Source organism: Magallana gigas, chromosome 2 (genome assembly GCF_963853765.1).
Source record: "Magallana gigas chromosome 2, xbMagGiga1.1, whole genome shotgun sequence".
In the NCBI taxonomy this organism is placed as follows: domain Eukaryota; kingdom Metazoa; phylum Mollusca; class Bivalvia; order Ostreida; family Ostreidae; genus Magallana; species Magallana gigas.
The window spans coordinates 16,523,805-16,546,729 of NC_088854.1; the positions used below are offsets into that span (position 1 = coordinate 16,523,805).

At 32.9% G+C, this 22,925-nt stretch overlaps 1 protein-coding gene across 3 annotated transcripts; it reads right to left on the reverse strand.

Annotated features, from left to right (window-relative positions):
- Positions 1-1,546: 1,546 nt before the first annotated feature.
- LOC105331343 (kelch-like protein 13) lies at positions 1,547-12,406 on the reverse strand. Of its 3 annotated transcripts, XM_011433486.4 has the most exons (9): positions 12,257-12,366; positions 10,246-10,285; positions 8,852-9,235; positions 7,870-7,970; positions 7,082-7,262; positions 4,003-4,118; positions 3,161-3,397; positions 2,147-2,263; positions 1,547-1,879 (listed from the first exon to the last, which is right to left on the reverse strand). In XM_011433486.4, the coding sequence occupies exons 3-9, from the start codon at positions 9,109-9,111 to the stop codon at positions 1,785-1,787; spliced, it is 1,107 nt and encodes a 368-aa protein (XP_011431788.2). In that variant the 5' UTR covers positions 9,112-9,235; positions 10,246-10,285; positions 12,257-12,366; the 3' UTR covers positions 1,547-1,784. The 3 variants fall into 3 exon arrangements, with proteins under 3 accessions (XP_011431788.2, XP_034304143.2, XP_034304142.2); XM_034448252.2 differs by lacking the exon at positions 10,246-10,285 and having other exon boundaries at positions 12,257-12,406; XM_034448251.2 differs by lacking the exon at positions 12,257-12,366 and having other exon boundaries at positions 10,246-10,622.
- Between the last annotated feature and the right edge of the window lie 10,519 nt (positions 12,407-22,925).

The following is a 22,925-nucleotide window of genomic DNA, read 5'->3' on the forward strand; positions in this document are numbered from 1 at the left end:
TTTGTTTTCTCAGCCTGTATATATAGTATAGTATATGTTATTATTTGTACGTGCACAAGTTCTCCTGTAAATACACTACCACCTCATGTTATACATATGTTATACTGATAAGCTGTAAAGCTTAAAGAAATAAAGAATTGAAATTAACTCAAAGGCTGCTATTGGTATTTTCCCACTAGCATTTAATTAAAAATATTCTATTTATTATATATTAAGGCCTTGAAGTTCCATTCCCAGCTGTTGAATAACTTCCCACTAGCTTTTAAATGAATCATATGCTATAAATTATATTATGTAGAGTCATTGTATGCTAATTACCCCCAACCCACTATCATGTAGCCTACATTGCATGTAGGCTTCCCGATGGGGGTTGAGTAGCAGAGAATGGAATGCCTCTGTATATAGTCCATAGAAAATAATTCAATTAAATTCTAGTGGGATATTATCAACAGCAGAGAATGGAAGGCATGACAAGACAGTCCTCACGGGCGTGCCATAATTTCGGTATCACATTGTTCTGTATTTTAGAAAAAAATTGAAGAAAGTATTTTTTCGGAGGAGTAAAACGAAGAAAAAATAACAAATTATTTTGATAATCTTCTACGGATATCTTCGTTACAAATAAATTCATGCAAAAAGAGGTTCTTAATTATATAACACAACTCTGGAATACAGTGAGAATCCACCTGTGTGTATATATATATATATATATATATATATATATATATATATATATATATATATATATATATATATATATATATATATATATATATATATATATATATATATCATAAAACCATTTCAACAAGTCCTTTGACTCTCAGTAGGGCATAGCTATCTATTCCTTGCTTCAAAACAAGTTAAAATGACGCGGTTTCAAGCGAAATATTCATCGATTGCGTAGTCTTAGCCCAAAAGCCAGACAAATCTTGTTGATTTCCAAAGCCATGGCTGAGTGGCTAGCAACGAAATTGACAATTAAGCCTACGTCACATTGCTGTTTGACACTACTATCCAAAGTCCAAGCTCTTTTAAAAATGGTTCTAATAGTATTGCACACAACCTTAGCCTGTTCTAGTTGTCCACCTTCTTTTCACGACAACTGTGTTGCCAGAAACTGGTAGCTCACGTACCACTCGAGCAGCCATAATTAAGCTGTGATAGCGTATATTTATACAAGCAAAAATAATTCATAATCAAAATCGTACTTGGCTATATAATGGATACCGAAACTGCATGCAACATATTTTCATAAAACAACCCGCAACTATAACTTATTATCCTAGGTTCTCCAAGTATAGATCGTGTATTAATAACACAAATTAGATATACTTCTAAATTCAAGCTTAAAAACTCATGTCTATATGAATAACACCTGAAAAACAAATGTATCTGAAATGCTCGGAATAATCATCATGTGGCAGTTTGTCAGAACAAGTACAATGTACTCCTTCATGTCAATGCCTGAGGCCTTGAAATCATCTATATTGAATAATTTAAATGAAATCAATCAAATGATGATAATGATAAAACGCTAAGCATAAAAAGTGATTTTTTTTATTAATATATCATGTATAAATAATCAATGACAATTATGAACAAATACTTTTCAAAAGCACTAAACGAACTATCATTGAACAAGCTCATCTTAATCTTTGCAACTAGATTTATAAAATGCAACTTTTTCAAAAAATATAAGAATCTACACCGTACAACATCTAGTCCTATTCATCCATGGATTTCTAGCATTGTAATAGTACAGGGAACTATTTCACTGGAAGCTACCACAGAATCCATCGTAAACGTTCATTTAGTCGATTTTCCTCTTGTTTGTAGGGAACTTCTAAAATTGCACATGTTACATTGGACACATCACCTGCACAAACATCAAGAAATACATGACATGACCAACTCTAAACATAAACAATGGATAAGTCAATAAACGACCAGAAATATATGTATCATCGTACGGAAAGTTAGGATTTAATTAGTGAAGTGGATATGTATATTATTTTCTATCACTTTTACACAGTGTATTGGTTTGCAAAGTTGGATATCTCATACTTTTCAAATGGCAATCTAAACGCTTTTTAATCAAAAAGCGTGGTTGCACTCTACTATACATATGCAAACATGCACGTACCTTTCCGGAAGCGGAAGTCCTCCTCCCACTCCCCCTTCTCGGTATCAAACACCTCTACAACACGAACCTGTTGACCAGTTTCCAGAAGAGATCCTCCCATTACAAAAATACGACTTCCTACACAATGGAGTCAAACAATAAAAAGTAAACTTTTGAAATGTTTAATTATTCCATTAAATAAGTTTAAAAAAGTTATTAAGAATAAAAATTGCAAATTCTTTAAAAAATTCTTTAAAAAACGTCGATTGTTCTTTTAAGGACAGACGAGATGTTCCTCAATTTTATATAATTTTCCTTGATATTTCATTACTTATTTATTAACATTTAAACCTGTTAATTCCCAAAAATTAAGAGTACATTACCAGGTTCGTTTCGGAGCAAGGAAATTTCGAATTTTCCTTATAATAGCACGCAAAAAGCATTTGCATGCTTATAAGTAAAGTCATACTATACATTTTCAATTGAACACTTTAAATCTATTTAAAAAAGAATCATATTACGTAAAAATATAACTATGAAATTACTAAGTGGAAATCTTCACATTCTGGAGATAGGAAAAAATAGAAAAAATGGAAGATAGGTCGCGTCTGACCTTAAGGTACTTCACTTCACCGAGACTTATACTTTTTAAGACACTACGTCACAAGATGGCGATTTAAATGTTTTGTTAATCTGTTTGTATCAATCGATTCAGATGTATATCGTCATAGCTCAGTGGTTAAAGTATCAGGCTTGTGAACCGCATGTAATGAGTTCGAATCCACCTGGGGCTTTTGTTCATGTTTACTGAATGACATTTTTGAAAATATCATTTTTTATCTAAAATTGTACATTTTTTCGCCTCTTTGATATATATAATTTTTATCCATCATTCTTTCTACCATAATCAAGTAAATTTCTGCTGATTTGAGAAACTATTTCAAGGTGTAGTGAGGTAACTTAAGATATTTTTTGTTTGCATGCATATATTTGTGTAATGTCGGCAAAAATTATGGACTATAGAAAACTGGTTACCAATTGCTGCAATTCCATGACTGTGTCTACCGAACGACATATTGGGAAGAGCTAAGTTCCACGGAGATATAAAGTCCGACACCAGGACGGGTTTTTCGTCGTCCGTATCTTCGTCTTCTTCCGGCTCCATCAGTTCCGTGCGAGACATGGCGGAGACACTAGTCGTGTAGGACACGATCCGCCGATCTGTCACAAATTTCTGCTTCCTTTCCTCTTTGTCCATGGTGCAAACAACACCTGAAAAAATTATTGTAATAAAAAAATAGTCTACGTCCTTTTTTAATTATTAATATCAATTTATATTAGTCTATGGTTTTTAATTGACAGATTATATTCTAATGAATATTTATCATCATGTCAAAATTATTCATTTGGCAAGTATTTCATCAACATGAATAAGCAAACAATGAAGACCATCATATATCGATTTTATGACTCTAGCGGGAAACCAGTGTCCCACTAGAACCAGAAGACATATCTCTACTTTATTTGCAAGCGAAGACTTGATCGTAAACTTATATTTTGTTGATAGAATTTTTTTCCAGAAGTATAGTGAATTGTTTACAAGTAAAGTGAAATGATTTCAATATAACAAAATTAAAAAAATAATAAATACCAAAAACTAATACTTTCGGCATTGAAAAAACCTATTTTAATTGTTTTAACTCAAAATACGTGTAAATAAAATTTTAAAACTTCTTTAAAAGTAGCAACTTCGCCAAATTCATTTATTCGTTTCAGTTGTATTATTAGTTAGTATACTATTACACTATTTGTCGTTTCTTATTTTTATCTCAGTATCAGCATGCTCAACAAGATTAACATCAAAATTTTGTCATTACCTCCAACGAAGTAAATATGTCTACCCACGGTTGTCATGGCAAATCTGTCCATAGCCTCCGGAAGTTGATGTGGGTAGGGTCTTCCCAGGTCCTCCCACCGCTTACCCTCATATGTCCTACAAACCAACGAAAAAAAGATCATAAAATTATTGAAAAAGAGAAATACATGTAATATGATAGAAATTTACACACAGCATTTATTCAATGATCATGATTTACCATGAGATTTGACTGTATTTAAAGTATTTTTTCGTTTAAAAAATTCTTTATAATTAATATCAACAGTTAACATCTCTTTAACCAAACATCTTGCATCATATACTTTGATTGTAAATGATTATATAATTATTTTTATTTTTAAATTGACTACATTGTTTTACATAAAAGAACACGTCATCAAATATGAGGTTATGCAACAACGAATATAAATCAATGAGTCACCTGCAATATACTCATATTCAATTTCAACACAGTATTACAGGTACCGAGTTTTGTAATTGAAAAATAATTAAAACATTGACAGGAACTAATGCGTTTATTTAATTTCTTAAAAATAAATAAATGAATAAATAAAAATTGTATCATCAAAGGTAAACTATTTGAAATTGTAATGGAAAAACCTTGCAATTCCATTAGAGAATACACTTAGTAATTAAACACCACTGAAAGGCTTGGGTTGTTGCAATAAACCATAACCAATTTTCAAAAAGTATGTCTAAGAACTCGAGTTACTATGATACACTATTTTCACATGCATGTTGCGTCAACACAACAAGAAAGTAAATTAGGTACGTGATAATTCCCTAACCCATTTATCTTTGAATTATTCATTACTACGAAATTATACCGTCACGTTACGACCAAACGAAACCGTTTGTCAGGCAATGGCGAGGGGTAGCTGAAACATTCAATACGGCGCCGATGCAGGGTGTCACTTGAAAAAGAATTAGCGATGCAGGCCTGATTTATAACAAAATCGAGATATAATACATTGGAGAAATAACCCGCTGTTTTGACGTTGTAAAAACTATAGTTGAAAATGTAATGTTCTTGGGTTTGTTTCACATGTAGACCAATGAATGAAAGCAGGGGGAAAATGTGATATTTCTTCTAAAGATGGTAAGTAAAATACGTCAATTTATAACAGATACCGAGTTATGTTTTCAGCATATTAATTCTTATGAATTTAAATATATGTGAAGACATTTACAAATATTCATAGATATGATAAACAAACTGATAAAGAGGATACAGAATTTGAATTCCAGCAAAGGCATTAATATCTTCTTTTCTAAATAAAAACTATTTCTAATGTCATATCAATTCAATTGGTTGGAAATATTTGACATTTTAGTAAAATAACAAATTTAATTTGCAATAAAACGCATTATATCATATCCTGTGTTTTAATCAACATTCGTTGATTACTAATTTTTTGTGGATTTCGTTGTTATGGTGATCCACAACATTAAATTTTCATAGAAGAGCAATTTGTGATGATAAGATCATAAACCAGAATCTTACATATCCTTAAAACCATGATTTCCACTTATCCGCGAAAAATGATGCCCACAAATAATTATGAAACCACAATAAACAAGCATTCTGAGAGTATTGCATAAGCAATACACGTCCCCTACCGGTTTGTAGAAATTTGTGAAAACAATGCACTGTTATGCAGAATATCATTTCTTACCGTCTTCTGTACCCCGAATCAACAGACCAACCCGATAACGAACCCGATAGTAATAATACAAAAAACCCTGTCGATTAAATTTACAACACAATGCTTGACACTATTTTACAGAACTCATTTGTTTGTTAGAAACAATAAAAGGAATGGTCCAAGTAATGCACGATATTATCACTGACCACATACTTTCCTCGTTTATTCAATACACACCGAACCTGATAACGAACCCGGACATTAAAAAATTGGAATATAAAAAATTAATTTTCTAGAAAATATGTCAACCAGACGCTACAAAAGTGTGAACTTGAGTTGACATTTTGAAGCTGTTCAGCAAATTTCATATTATTCCTCAAACGCATAAAGAAAAAAAAGTGTGGAAAACTGAAGTGGGACAGACAGACGGACGGACAGACAGACGCAGAGGAAAGCTATAGTCCCCTCCGGTGAAGACCGGTAGGGGACTTATAATATATATAAGAAAGTAATGATTCCAAAAAGTACTTGTACTCTCAAACATCATCGAAATGACTAAAAACACCCGGACGTGGTTCAAGCGACTTGGGGGGGGGGGGGGGGGTTAGGAGAGAGAGGTTGGTGGCAAACTTTGTCAGATTTAAAACTGCTAACAAAAAGAATTTTCAAAATGCAACTGTGGTTTGGACCTATGACTTGCATTGTCCTGGTGTAGTGACACATTCACTGAGCAAATGACTGATTTTTGCAGAATAACAAACTTATTCCCATATATAACAAACAGCACTATGCGTCACGTCAATCCTCAATGCTACATTTTCTTGTGTCAATTTAATATTTTCATGAAACTGACAGTTTATCTGAGCAATCTATTCTACGCATTTAAAAATGAAGAGGACTTGTTCTCAATTGACTGGCGAATCAATTATTGAAATGAGAGTAGCGTTACCTGATGTCAATAACTTTGTGCATATTGAATACTCCCTTTCATTGTCGTTATGAATAATGCTTAGTCTCACGTATTTACTATTTATCTCCCAAAGAACGATAGCATCATTAAAAAAAGTTTCTTCTCGAAACAAATCAACCAAGTACTGGTAAATAACTGCAGCAAAAAAGGTGATCACTGGAGCTTTAATAAATAAAAGTTATCAATGTCAGCCGTAGATTGCACATAGTCAAATTACTCTCAAGCAATGTGATAGTTGATTCTTTTTAATTTTTTTGAAGCATTATAACAATTGATTAATCATAAATATTGACCAGATAAATGACGTTATTCAAATTCATAATCTATCATTTTTTTTTGTGACATTAGGTTTAGACCTTAACACTACCGATGAAAATAAATGAATAAATAAATGAAAAAATACATTGCTTTAAAAGTAAAATACATTGTCCTAGAAATCTTACCAAATATTTCTGTGACTCTTGCTGCCATAGTAGCCCCCTGCGCAATATATTTCGTTGTGGTGTACCACACAAGCATGGTTGGCCCGAGGGGACACTAGAGGGGGTGCGTCCGACCATTCATTGTCCTCTGGGTCATACAGCTCGCAGGAAGACAACACTTTACCATTGCTCTCTTCTCCACCTAACAATTGAAAACGTTAACACACAAAAATATATATTGCATGTGCGAATGCTAGCGATATTAAACTTTATTTCTCTCTAAAAAATCATATGTTAAACTTTAGAATTTAAAAGTTGAAATTCGTTACTAAAAAAAATCAAGGCGTATTTCATACTTTAGAGCTTTTACGGGATTAGCCCCCTTGCCCCGGGGTATCTTTCTTCATTGGTATTTAGACCAAAGGCAAGTCGTCTATCAAAACGCATTCAATTAGAATGGGAGATGAAAAACCTTTTTGTGGAAGTAATTTGTTATGAAATGCTCACTTAAATCCCAGACCCCAATAGTGTTTGTATTGTGATGATACTACAACGGCCGTCAGGTACTCCTGAGAATAATTAAACAAGACCCCAAGCTTGTGAAGCAAGCTCCTACATATCAGCATCACCAAAGGCCAACTATCTCTCTATAGTTCCAATAGATTGTCCTCGATTCTTTATGTGCCACGGCTCACAAACGCCGCTGGCTGCTTTAGAATACTGGAGTAAGGTGATGGTATTTTTATTTTACTGTTATTGTAGCTACGGTGAAATAAAACATTGATCTTGTTCTGCTACGTTTAAGATACCTAGTACTAGGATCTTCCCATCCAGTACAGCAGTGGAGAACTTAGAGCGCGCTATCCGAAGAGGTTTCACGTCTTTCCATATGCCATCATCTGGATCGAATCTATAACAAGGTAAGTCAAAGCAATGTCATAATTACATGTATCTATTTTTTGCCAACTCCGACATATTATTATGCTCTAGTCCGATGCAAAATTTGAAATGATTTTTATTTGAGGAGTGTACATTTTCATTCCTACTCTACGATGCAATGTTAGAAGAAAAAAAATTAAATTTAAAATGCCCAGGAAAATCATAGTATAAAGGGGACTATATGAATGGCAATGGAATTTTAAATTCATCATAAAGAGATAAAAATAAATCGAGTTTAACAAAATAAAGAGGAATGATACCAGACTGGAATTGCTAATGCAGATGCATTTCAAAACTTTATTTAAACACTTTGCGACAAAACTAGATACGTCAAAACGGTATTTTAAAATTAACAAAAATACAAGTCTGTGATGCAGCTTTCTATAATTCTAAATAAAGAGATCTTTAATGATATGTTTAAGAAAGCTGTACGTTTGTGGCAATTTTTAGACTTATCCATTCTGTTAAAAGAGATACATGAAAATATTCAAAATTTAAAGCTAAAAAATTGGGAATTTTTCTTAACTCAATAAATAATATAGCAAAAACAAAATCTCTAAAATTAGGTAGATCTGAATGATAATTTGTTAACTACCCTGTCTATTTATATTCAGATCAGAAAACGAAATCACCTTAATTAAATAACGAAGTATAGCTTAACAAAACTTCGCATCGAAAGGGCCTGAAAGCTTCTCGATAAAATTTACGACATCATTGATAGTTTAATAAAACGTAATGGGACTTAAAACGTAAGTGCACCTGCAACGAGCTTTTTAAAAGTAGACATGCCAAAAACGAACAAACAGAAAGTGGACTAAAAGAGCAACACATGAAGTGCCCTTGATTGCTTACCTGACGACTCTTTTTATGTGTCTGGCGGTTGCCACGTTGAATCCTCCAATGATGTAGAGGAAGTTATTAACGACTGCCACCCCAAAGTTACTGATGTCCTTGGTGGCTCTCCACTGCTCTGTCTTGACCTGGTAGGTCTTTACGTCGTTGTGGTCCGGGGTCAGGAGGATGTAGAAGGCCTCCCCGGACCCCGACCTGTTGATTGTGTACAAACGATGCTGGACATACTCACTGGACGAGGACCTCCGAGAGCTGCTCATCCTGCCATTTTTCGTCTTTATATCCGTTTAGAATGTCAGTAAAAAATTTCACTCGGGTTTCCTCGTTGCTAATATGGCGAGTTTTCACGTTGAAATTGTTTTCGTTTCATTTTTTTAAAACAAACTACAATGTAAGATTAAATCTAATCGCTGTCACACTCATGGAAGGAACGGTCGGCACTTGTAAATATTTGGTATCAACTTAATAATTTATTTAAATATTGGACAGAGAATTAAACAGTTTGAAAAATAATGTCACAGAGGGTGACATTTTTTTACGGCAAAGGATTCGCTTTCAAGGGGTCTTTTGAAGAACACATAATGTCGAACCTCATTATTGTCAATTGATATTTCTTTTATCTTGGCGTACCATTATAAGGTATTCGGAAGTTTAGGCTGGTATTTAAATCCCATATTCTTAAGAGACATGATTTACTATTCTTAAAGGGGCATAAATTGATGAGAGATTACAACAGGAACGGATTTTCAGAGCGATCCGTACAATATCAAATTGCTTTCCATGTGTTGACATTTAATAAAATGCATTAAAATGACTAGAATCCATCCGCGTCTTGTTTTGTATATTACATTAACTGGTACACCACGACCGGACCAACAACTTGACATGTAAATTAAAAAAAATGCATGATCAATACAATGTCATGTACTTGTAATTTTTCTTTAAATTATAACCTTTTAAATTTTTGTTTATTACAAATTTAATATTTAGACATTTTCCTTATCTTATTCTTCTAACAATGCATTTGAAAAGTAAAAACGTTTCCTTTATTTCCAAATTAAGATTATTAAACTAGTTAAACGAATGAGATTACAAGTAGCAGTACATGACAAGGTGAAATTCAGTCCTGGATACTATATATTGTGGTTGAAGTAGCGGACTACAATACAAGGTGGAATAAATAATTCAATTTAATTAGTTTTAACGGTCAGTTAATGTGAAATTTTACCTTTAAGCCAATGGAAACTACCGTATACAGAACTGAAGAGACCTCGATATTGGTGAAACTGCTGTAAAATCGCGGTGGGGGGGGGGGCGGTTTGAACAGCATTGTTACAATTCTAAATTATATAGCCGAGAGATTTGTTAGAAATTACAGATAATAAAAGTCTTACCTTTAATCACATCCTTTTTTCATCTATCCATCTTGAGACCCTAATATACCAAGGATATGCTAAATTATTTATCCAATGCTTGAGAAAACACGAAATTACTTTCACCAAAAACGTCGACCTTAGTACCAAAAAATGCAATGCAATCACCGCTTCGGTGAGCGTGGCCCTTTTACCTACCCCACTTATCGTTTTAAACCGTTAAATAAATTATCTTTTTAAATGTGTCCATTGTTCCAGGTCGTAACTCGGTGTAAGAGCAATTTTTATAAATTCGAATTCTACCATTGTAAATATCAAAATAGAAACTCAGGTAAACTAAACGGAAAATAGGAAAGTAAACATTGGATGAAAATTTAATTCAGAGCGATATCTCTAATTCAAATAAGAAAACTGTTAAGATCAAATAGAATAATAATGGCCTTTTTTGATAAAGTCGGTAATTTGGCTAACACTAGCAACAATCAATGACACATGACACAAAAAGATGGTCTTGTGTTTATTTAACGCAGGTAAACAGATAAGCATTGGCGATTGCGAGAATACATACTGATAAATGTTTGTTGGGATTTATCATACATGTATGTACATGGTTATTGTCTTGAAATATACGCGATATTTGGGCAAAGGTAAGGAAAGGTGACACAGAACGCGGACTGTCGGATTTTAAAAGTTGTAAAGTTATTACCATTATGATTGTTTAATACGGACTGAAGTAGCTCGTCATCGACATACATTTTACTAGGCGGGATGATGTGGCAATGCCATGATTTTGTGCGAAAAAACGATATTCATGTATACAGCTGATGATTCGAAACAATAAATATCTAGTTGCGGAAAAATATTTACAATGAAATAACAATAAAAATTCCATTAGTTGGAAAAAGCTTTTATGAAACGAATTTTCAGTCAATTTTTTATGATATGACGACTAAAATCCAGTTTTAGTCTACGACTAAAAACTACGAAATGGATGCAAATTCATTATTTTTTTTAACTGGATACAAACTGTGTAGGTGATATTTAGAATTTCACTTTTGATTAAAATGGACAATAATTATGGAATTAATACGGATCTTTAAAATATGGATATTTTGTGATGGCATTCATAAATCAAAACTAATAATATTCTGAAGGAAGTTTAAAAAGAATTGGACTACATACACGTATTCTTGTTGAAATGCTATTGCCATGCTAAAATCTTAAAAATGGACGCATATCAAAGTCAGCCAAATACTTATGTATGTGTGAAAATTTCCTGTTACAACTACACTAACTGCCTATCCTGATCGATTGTGCCCCTTTAAAATTTATACGTACATGTAGTTAGCATGTCATCTATAATGGCTAGTCGGTACAAAAAACTCAACACGTCCTCATAAATAACATACACTGTTAACACACGTCATCTGTACTTGTCCACTCTATCATTACAACTAGTTACAAGCTTAGTTGTAATTAATTATTTACCGTTTTTTTGTTGATTGATCAAATAAATGGACTTTGGCATTAGCTTACACGCCTATCTTTAATATCTGTTAAGATATACCACGCGCATTCTAGATACATTAATGGATAATAAGCACAAAGAACAAATGGCGACCTTGTATTAATGGCATATAGTGTGTTGTTATGAAAAATCACTACAAGTTTGTTCGTTTTAATGGTGCAAGGGTTTGCCGTTGATTTTAACCATTAATGCATGGAAATAAAGACTCCTTACTTTTTTCTGCACTTACAAGGTAGAATATGAAATGGTAGTGTTGATTCAAACTTCGATAATTTTTTAGACGATGAATATGCAAAGATTCTAGCAAGGGTACCGATTTAAAATAAAAGGTATTGGAAAAACGAAAATCCAAACAGTGTTTATAAACTTCTTGCTGGCAATTCACAATGTTGTTTTGAAAATAAGATTGTAGTCAATTTGAACATCTTAAGGATATTAAAGGATAAGATATAGATTAATGTAATCTATAAGATTAGACTATTTGGAGACAAAAAGAGTCCTTACCTTAAATACCTGTCTTTCTTAAATCCATATCTTTGCCTTTAACCCTTTAACTTTATATGTGATTACTGCCGTAAAATAAAACGAATGTACTCAACACTATTGATGTTTACTCTTGACATTTTCTTCCTATTGATAAAAGCTTTCACGGCAGACAGAACTTGTACGTAACACAGAAACGAACGTTATTTAAACCTAGATTCCTACACAACGAAAAAGAGGGGCAATATAAATTTCGTGGTAAACCGTGGCAATACTTTATTTTGTAATTGAATATCTAATATACCGCGACATAAAACCAATTAGAACTTAGATGTTCATATTGACATTACGTATACGATTTAAATTCACAAAATGAAATTGATTTTATAATCAAAGTGTTCTTATACGACCCATTAAAAGATCAAATATCTAGTTGATGTTGTTGAATAACATATCGGAATGGAAAAATTACATTTCATTTCAGTATTGAAAAAGATTATGGCAATGGCGGGGAGTAAAAAAGCTTCGTCAAAATTAATATCTGTCGAGTCCAACGAAGGATTGATACCTGTAAATGAGAAAAGAATCACAACCGAGGCAGATAAAGCCTCCCTGGAAAACATCAATACAATGTCGGATTCCAATTACGACTCTTCCTGTCTTTCATTTTCTGCTGCGGATTCGAGAAATATTCCAGTTGAAAAATCTCGCCCATGTTCTGGGTCATCCATATTAAAGCGGTCCTCCAGACCTTCGTCTGGTCACTCGGTTAAGTTTGTGGAAAGTGAAACAATCATCCCGATTCAGACCAACTCAAATACTTCACCATCTGCGAAAAGCTCTGAATTCAAAAAGACAACATTAGAGACTATCACACAACAAGAACCATTAACGTTACCAAACGAATCAATGAACGACACAGTACACAAAAACGATAGTTTGCTTATAATTGACACACAAGACCCGCAATCAAAATTTTATATTAAAGGAGAAAAACAGTTAATGTCTTCAAAAATCACTCAATTACCCGAAAAAATTCATGACGTCGATGTCAAACAAGATGAAGATACAGAAGCTTTAGATAGCAAACTAAATAGCACTCCAGTTCATTCCACAGAAAATTGCAAAATCCAACTCCCAAGTGGAGAAAACAGAGGCACTAAAAACAGTACTTTGTTTGGACATCACGAGAACTTTGTAAAGTCAGACAACTCAACCGAGACAAAACTGGCAGAGGAAGAAATTCAAGATGATTTCAACAAAATCAAGAGATGCCAAGAAGACGGTAACAATTTGCCGAGTTCATCAAATCAAGCAACATACTCCGATTCAAAAACTATCAGGGACGTTCCTTACCGCCGCAAAAGGACAGTTTTTAACGCTGAACACTCGCCATCCGATGGTGATATAGCACGAGAAGGCTTCTATAAAGCAACCGAAAATGAAATTGAGAGAAGGCATATCAGGCACAACTCATTGAAGCAAAAGATGCTCTATGAAAATGAATCAGAAGAGAATGTTACAAATGTTGATTTTCACGATAACGAGAAGATAGAACATGAAATCAATCAGATAAAAACAAACTCCCAGAAGATACCCACTCAAAGAAAGAAAAGATTATACGAATTGTTTGAAGAGCTTAAAAGAGTTCGTGATGCAATTGCCCATATGTATTCTCTTGAGGAATCAGAAAAAGATCTTGATATTGAAGAAAAGAATGACGAGGACACAAATTGTTCAAGTGTACAAGATGACGATAACAATGAAATAAAAGATCCAGAGATGGAAGAGACCACCTGTATTGAAGATAAGATTGCAGCTGACGTTGTTGATTTAAACGCAGGAAACTTGTGCAGTGAGGAGGTTGACACTATTGAATACAATAAAAATGATAAAAATGAAAGGGAAGAGACTACAGCTGTTGCAGAAAAGTTTCAACTTGAAAATGTTGATACAAGTGCTGGGGACGTATGCGGTGAAGATATCAACAATGTTGAATGCAGTAAAAATGAAGATTTAGTCGTTTCAGCTAAATTATCTGAATCAACTGATGCCAATACACACATTCTGCTTGATCCATCTGTAGTGAAAAACAATGATTTGATAGAAAGTGAAAGCACAAACAGAATAACAAAAGAACGAGAACAAAAAACACCTGAAAGTAGAAATGAACCTAATCTAATCATTCATAAAAATGAAAATAGCGAGAGTTCTTCAGAAGCGGATTGTAAAATTGAAAATAACGATATGTCTGTTAACAAAGCTGGAAATCTTGATCTTGATATTGATCAAGAAACCACTATGATAGACCCAACAATGTGCAATAAAAGCAAGTCGATGGAAAATAAAGAGGATGAACAATACAGAATGCCTATTTTGTGTGAAAAGATGCACCAGAAGAAACGAAATGGGTCACTACCATTGGGAGCAATATCAACAAGTGGAGCTGACAGTGACGTTTCAAACACAAGAAATACCAATGAAAACATTGAAGATCCCGAAAAGGGTAATGCATGCTCATATTCCAATTTGTCTCCCAAAGAGGAGACGAAAAATAATTGTGAAACCAAGGAGAAATCTGATTTTCATGAAGATTGCTTGGACAAACGAATACCTAATTCAAATAAGACATCTCATATCAATGCGAGGGATAATGACAAGACGCTATCATTAGCACTGGTTGATGAAAATGACCTTGATAGGGAGATTGATATCGACTTCATACTATCAGAAAGTACGAAAGAAGGAACCATTTCCAAAAGTTTGAAAGAAAACGAAGCTATGAAAGACAGGTTTTGTGATTCAGCATTATTGATGTCTCCTACAAAAGAAAGGGATGATGATTTTTTGGATTGTGATGAAGATCTATCTGATAACGACGATAGTTTACCAGGTTGTATATTTTTATCAATTGTGAAACTTACATATGTATGCAATAAAAAAAGAAAAAAAAATATTATTTGATTTGAAGTAACATTTCAAAGTTGTGATTTCGTCATGGGAAATTAATCTCTTTTAAAGATATTACAGATACACCAAAAGTTATGTATGGAAAACAGCATAAGGAAGCAGCGAATGTTGCAAACAAAATCATAAAGGACATCTTGTGTGGTATCAGTGATATGCAAGAGAGTAGACAATTTAGAAAGGAGTAAGTATGCATGATAAGATCTGACAAACAGTTATTTCTTAAGTCGATATTAAGAGCATTTGTATATGTCAAATACCAATTTTATATATCTATGATTGTATTTGTAGATTTAAATCTATAGCAGCAGAACAGGAAGAAATGTCATGTATAGTGTTCTGCGACCCAGACGACTCGTACAATGTTAATGTAATAAGGGATATAAACTGTTCCAATATTGACCCACTGATCGTACCTTCAGTCGTCGGAGAATTTGAGCTATTAGTCAGTAGCATCACCCAGTTATCTAGCTCGGTGACATCAGAATGCAAGGCAATTAGGATAACTTCGAAATTCTTGAATGTTACTATCAAAATATATTACCAGTCGTGTAGTTTTATTTTTGCATAATTTGTCAATGGATCTAGGTAAACATCTGTTGTCATGGTTATTTATTGTTTTGCAGAATGTAAAATTGAAAGTTCGTCTACCCTACATGAAATCAGAAATGAAATATTTTCACTGCCCAGTTTTACGCTGGCTTAGTCCGTCACGTCATTGGATTGATATCCCTTCTGTTGATTACATTTATGAAGACGAAGAAGGATGCGTAAGTTTTTGTTTAAGTTTCACAAAAAGAAAATGTTGAAAAAGAGACCGTAAACGAAGGTTCATTAAATCTTTTTTTGTTTTAGATTTTGCCTATATTGGAGGCTGAAATAAAACAGCTTGGGGTATTTGCCATTGTAGCAGCAGCAATTAAGGAACGTTTTGTGTTCAGCTATGACGTGCATGAGGTATCTTCCGCTGTCGATAGAGAAACGGTGCTCGCAGGATCTTATTGTCCAAGATTTTATACAACAGAAACACAAGCTGAATTGATGGTAAGTTCACATATACCCACTTTCAAGTTCGCCCGCAAACAGAAATTTTAGATAAATATAAATATGCTAAATTTAAGAATTTTAGGTTTGAAAATTTGTCAAGAATCATCTTTTAAATATTAAGTCATCTGGTTTCATAGGTGATACCAATAGAAAGATCAGTGATTGATGATTCCAAGGCTTCTGACATTGAGGATTCATCACTTTTGGTTGCGTCCAGTGCGTTGGTGATTGTGGACCTTCTAAATGATCCCCCACAGCCCCTCACTCTCTATATTCTCTGTAGTAAACCAAAGTCAAGACCATGGACAGCGTCTATGACATCCCGTATAGGGACTGCAGAATCTGGTTATCTCTCTGGATCAAGGATTGTTTCCAGAGCAAAGTCAAGAGAAAACATCAAACATTTCTTGGGTATATGACCCCCTTATAAAAATGAAAAAAAAAATCGAAATAAACCAACGTCAAATTACTATTTTTTTACATTTCACATTAAGAAATAAAACATATAACAAAGCTTCTTTTGTTCTACATAAATTGCAGAGTGTTGGTATGATTCTGACAACTACATTGTAAGGATAACTGATGGATGTTTGGGTGTCAAAAGCACACTCATTCAGAAGAAAGACCTTACAAAAGACGACAAGGTTCGCGTTACTTTACACGAAAAACACAACAAGTAAGAATTTTACAGTCAAAAGATTATTGAGTACTCTTTGTAGTGTAATTACAAGAAGAATAATACCTAAACTTTTGCAGTTTGGATCGAATTATCCAAAGAATCTTTTAAATACTCATAGAAACAGTAACTTGTTTTGGAAAGAAACTTTGATATCATTGTTATAGTAATTACATTGACATTGTACATAAAACATTAGATGAGAAACATATCCTAGTCTTCTTTAATTATCAAATCAAAAAGAAAAGTCCCTCTTTTTAAAGGTTTATATAGGAAAGGCTTTGCTTATTTGTCCGATTTTTTTATGAGCTTGGAGAGTTTATCCAGCTTAGCGAATTTGGTGTTAATCTGCCATTTACCACTGTATAAGGATTGAAAAAAGTCATTCATTCACATTATAATGATAACTATAATAAGGATAAGCAATTTCCGCTCTTCCCAGCATCTTTAAATATTTAACAAAAAAATAACTAAGAGATTATATTGTGTAATTATTAGAAACATTAAATTTTGTGCTAAATATGAACAGAAATCAGAAACTTTTCTTGTGTTAGATGATGTAAATGTAGTTGAAAATAAAAAAATAATGCACTTTTTAATTTTACAAAAGACAGTTAGCTATTATTGTTGGAATATAACAAATTCCATAGAGTCCAGAAACAAACAAATGCTTATTAAATTGCGAAATTACATGCAATAACGAATGCAATCTTAGTACCAAAGAACTTGAGTCAATTAAATATTTGTATTTTATTGTCAAAAGAGTAAACAATTATGGGTGCAATTTAGAGCATCTATTGTCATACTACTGTCATTTTGATATAAACTTCTCATTATGCGAAGTAATATTTGTCTATGCAAGAGAAAAAAATTGAAATTGCCAATATGTTGATATTTTTAGAAAAGCAATATATATTTTACAAATCAAGAAAAAGTTTTGATCTTAAAATATGTGAACTAATGAAATCAATATCGGCAAATTATTTGATAGAGAGAAAGTCTTGTGTAATAAAAATTAGATCCTATGACTTAATTACTACATGTAGGTAGAAAATACTTAAATCTCATTGCAAAAAACATGCATGTTTAATTCTTTTTTTCCATACGCTTTTTCTCTTTCATACGCTTTCGAGCGCTAGCAACTACGTTAGTCTTCTTTACTGGAACACGCATCCTCGACTTTATTGTAGGGCATTCTGGGTTTACTTACCACTGTAGATAAACTGTGCCTTGTATATTTTGTTTTATTGTCTACATTTGATCTGAAGTTTTGTGTTTTATAATTAATGCCAAAAAGTAACTGTAACTTAGGTTTTATAATGCCATGTTACTTTAAGAATTATATAAATAACTAGCTTTAACATAACTTCCTTCAACCTTGGAAAACAATTTCGGATATGTTTTCCAAGCTTGTTGGAAATGCCCGAGAAGATACGATTGCTACAAAACAGTACCAATGTTCTACTGATCTTGAATTTTTTTTTTACATCGAATTGAAATTACAGTAAATACAGAATAATTAAAAGCAGAGTTGATGTGCTTCGCCATCACCGATGTGAAGCTAACTCTAGATTCACAACTCTATAAAATTAGACTTCCACCCCACTCGAACAAAATTCCAGTGTACAACTGTGCTTTCCTATTAATTATAAATCGATTCAGAAAATTAAACCAATGTTTTAGAAATCTCATTTTGTGTTTTACGATCATAAAATTCCTCAAAACACCCATCATTTTAAAATATAAGATATAAGCTTATCTATAGCTATACACGTCTATATCAACATTTATACACATATATACATTAATGCAAAAGGATTAGGAGAAACATATATCCCCAAAGTAAATGTACATTTAGAATAAGTAAGAGAGTGAAAGTTTGTGTTCTGTCTTTTTTCGTGTTTGTATATATGAAATTAATGTAACTGTAATACAAATGAAGCATAGAAAAAAGTGAGAAATATGAATTGTTCTGAATGAATTTAAACAATCAAAGATAATTTTATAAAGAAAATGCAAAATCATGATCCACCATTTATTTTTTAAAGATTCGTCACGGTTGTTTAAAGTATATCAATCATAATTTATTTGTTGCAAAGGTATTTGATTGTCGAGATGAGGAAAGAAGCAAGGCGTCCTGATGTCAATGCAGTAGTTGTCAACCTTCTCAAGACGCTGAGGGAACATAGAGTTTATATATGTGTAGCACAGCGGCGGGACAATCCCAGCTACATCAAAGTACTATGTGATCTCAAAAGCAAAGTCACAACAAGGATGATACATCGTTTAGAGAGGGATCATTACATCAAACGCACACTCATTCTCGCTTCAGAAGGTGACGTAATTAGCTTGAATTTGCGCGGGAACGTAAAAACTGTACCCAACAGAAAACGATTTTTTCGTCTGTATGCCGTAAATGGCTTTGTCATGGATTTTGAAATTCAAGTTGTTGATCAGTATAGCCAACGATCTTTACAGAAGTACTGTGGGTTTCTTCAAATATCTATTTGTACGAGTAAAAGTTTCGAAGGTGAGCCAATCTCTGGTTATGAAGAACAGGTGAAATGGAAACTATTGACCGAGATCCCCGTTACACTTCCAAAAGACAGCTCATTGTACGACTATGATAAAGTATTCAGAACAAGATTATGTCTGAAGTACAAAGGTATTTATATTTTGGATAGACTGATTGATGAAACACACTTTTTATTTACATGTTACCCCTAATAGTTTTTTGAACAGTTTGTATAATGTTAAAAAATAATCATGCTTGCTGGATTTTTCTCTGTAGGTCCGATTACGATAGAATTTCTTCGATCATTTGCGAGGCTGATTGGCAAAGAGTGGTACACTCTTGCTCGAGGTCTTCGACTAGAGCATGTAAGAATTCAATCTATTGTACAACAAAACAAGAGGAGTTCACTTGAAAGTCTCGTGTATGACTTGCTTCTGACGTGGCTGAAAAGATCCTACCATTCAACCGATAAGGTGACCAACTTTTATCTTCGTCAAAACCAAAAATGCAAATTATTTTTCCGTATTTAAATATGTGCTCATCTTGTTGATAAGTGCTGTGGATTACAGAATTTTAAGGGAAAATGCTGTTTTAAATGAAAATTTTAAAAGAGAAATGTTCGCGTTTTTCCATACAGTTACAAAAGTTATAAACTTCCTGCAAATTATACAGTTTAAATCAAACGCATTTAAAAGTATTAGATATAAATTCCTATTTATTTATTTATTTATTGATCCGATCGGTCAGTAAACGACCAACTTTGAAATATTCATTACCACGTGATGTGACAAGCTAATTTTAGAACGTACACAAGATGTCAACATAAAAACGTGTTCGACCCGTTAGCATTGGAATACCGCGTTTAGAGAAAAAAATAAATAAAAAAAAATTCGTTTGACAGAAAATGTTGTAAAGTTAGAGTCTATATATACTCTGAGCTGTGGACACGTGTTAGAAATAAGTTAAACTTTCTGTTGAACTAATTGCTTGTCGTCTTCTTGCTAGACAGGTGAGTCACACCATAATTTAGATTATCTTCATGCCATAGGTATACTTCTTTTATATACTTTTAATGTATTGAACATATTGTTGTGTTGTGTTTTATTTTATGTTTATGTTGTTACACAACAGGCGGTCATGTTGGCAAGCGCTTTAAGAAGAAGCGGAAGATTCGACCTCGCACAAGAAATAAAGGATTTGGACCGGACGTACAAAAAAGATTATTATAAAGTCATCAACGGTAAATTTCTTGTCGATTAGTTTTTTTAAGAGAACCTATTTGACGTCGAGTGAAAAAAGTTTAACCATTTCTAGCATTATAAATGAAACAAGTCAAATAACAATAATGTACATGTACATTTTGTTTGTCTCCACTAGATCAACGATTGGATAAAGCTATTTACCTTACAAGCAGAAGTCACACAGTCTTACGATCATGGAGGTATTTGGGATCCTTTCTCCAGTTTAGTCAAGAGGAGATGAATGAAATAGAGAACACTGAGTCCAACGAAATTCAGAAATGTGAGAGACTGCTCAGACTATGGAGAAGCAGGGAAAAACCTTACGGACCCCAGGCATTAACGTCTATTCTACGGAAAGCTGGTTTCTTCTACATCGCAGGTATATTTACATTTCTTTTTATTACAGCATATCAAAATGTAAGTAATTTTAATATTTGTGATTACATTTTACATACACATGTTAATAGTTAAAGATGTAAATGCGTACAAAACAAAGGTACATAACTTTTAGTTTGATTCAAAACTCATATATTTATTTTCTCGCTCGTTTCACTCCTCCGATAATAAATATTTTCTTGACTAATTTACTGAAAAATGAAACAAATTTGTTTTAGGATTAGCAGTTCAATATTTATTATATTAATATCAAAAAACATATTTGGGTCACGGTGAGTAGGGAAAGCCAAGGTGCTTTGGTGCATGAAAGAACCAGTCCTGAAATAAACCAGATAACACAGAAACTCTATATACATGTATATATATATATATATATATATATATATATATATATATATATATATATATATATATATATATATATATACACACATTTATAGTTAGCTTAAATTTCTTAATTTGATCTGTTCAGTTTATTGTCGACGCGAAGCGGAGGTTGAAGTGGTTTTCGAAAGGTGTCAATTTCAACCGTTACCCTCTCTAACAAGAACCATTTATTTTTTTATATTGAATGTATCAGTAATAAAGAAAACTTTACTGCTTTTATTTTTATTATTCATTTGCATCATAATTATTTTAAACGCATAACTGATTTCTTTAGGAATGACGTGAAAAAAATATACAATGATATTCCTGTACTCATAAAAACAAAAAAAACAAAACCAGATTTTTTTTGTACTGAACATTGTATTTACAGACCTGCTCATGAATGTGTACTTTAAATCTTACGAATTAAATTCTGATTACATGTAATATCATTCCATCTTTTCTCATTTTGTTTTGACTCGTGAAGACCGAACCTTTTACTTTGGAATTCCGAATGAAAATAAATGAAAACCAGCTGTACGATAAGTGAACGCTGAACGTACGGGGAGAGCAAGATGAACGCTTTGTTAACGCACAGTGAGCGCACGGTGAGCGCTTTGTGAACGGTGAGCGCGAACGGAGCGGAGTGGTGAGCGCACGGCGAGGGCACTGTGAGCGCACGGTGAACGCACGGAAAAATGGGAAAGTAGAAAGTTTCAAGGACTGTAATGATTATCATTATGTAAAATAGGAATTGATCACATCATCAAAGAATAAACCTAGACGACATAATTTACAACGTTTACTTTCTTTTATTTCAGACCACATTGCCGTAGTTACCAGATGGAGACCGAAAACCAGTATATAAATGTTAGAAATTCAATTGGATGTGAAAAAATATTGATAATTCTCTGCATTTATACGAACAAGTTAAACAAATGCAAAACTTTTCACTGTATATTTGCAAGAACCATGAAAATTAAATTTTAGCATCAAATATGAATCCTTATATTTTTCTTGACATTTGCCATCAGTCTTTAATAGGTTATGGGCCATCTTTAGTACTTGTACATTCTTTTAAAAATGATGGAATTTCAGGTCATCCTGTTTATTAACATCATTACTAAGCTCTAGTTCATAATAGACCAATATTTATTTACACTAACTTGAAAACCACTACGACAAGGAACGTTTAACTTTTAGTCTTTGTTGGACTAACAGGTTCGAAAGTGAATAGGTAGGTGAAGGATTTTTCATACCTTATGAATTTCTACAGAAGATTTTTTATTTATCATGTACACATACGTGAAAAAAGCAATAGATTTCGCTCTGTATTTTGTGATTTTGTTGTTTGTCTGCACTTTTTTAAAGATTAATGTTATGGAAACATATTTTGAATTGTATTCTTACAAATATACATGTATGTGTAATTAATCCTCGATTAGGTTAAGAACCACTGTTATTAAGCATTAAACTAACATT

What these genes read in the sequence shown, in the direction of transcription:
- LOC105331343 (XM_034448252.2), bottom strand. Translation starts at nt 9,111, where the DNA reads ATGAGCAGCTCTCGGAGGTCCTCGTCCAGTGAGTATGTCCAGCATCGT. An exon ending in TGGGAAGATCCTAGTACTAG is followed by an intron (nt 7,263 to 7,869) that starts GTATCTTAAACG and finishes TTCAATTGTTAG; the next exon opens with GTGGAGAAGAGAGCAATGGT. An exon ending in AAGAGTCACAGAAATATTTG is followed by an intron (nt 4,119 to 7,081) that starts GTAAGATTTCTA and finishes GTTGGTTTGTAG; the next exon opens with GACATATGAGGGTAAGCGGT.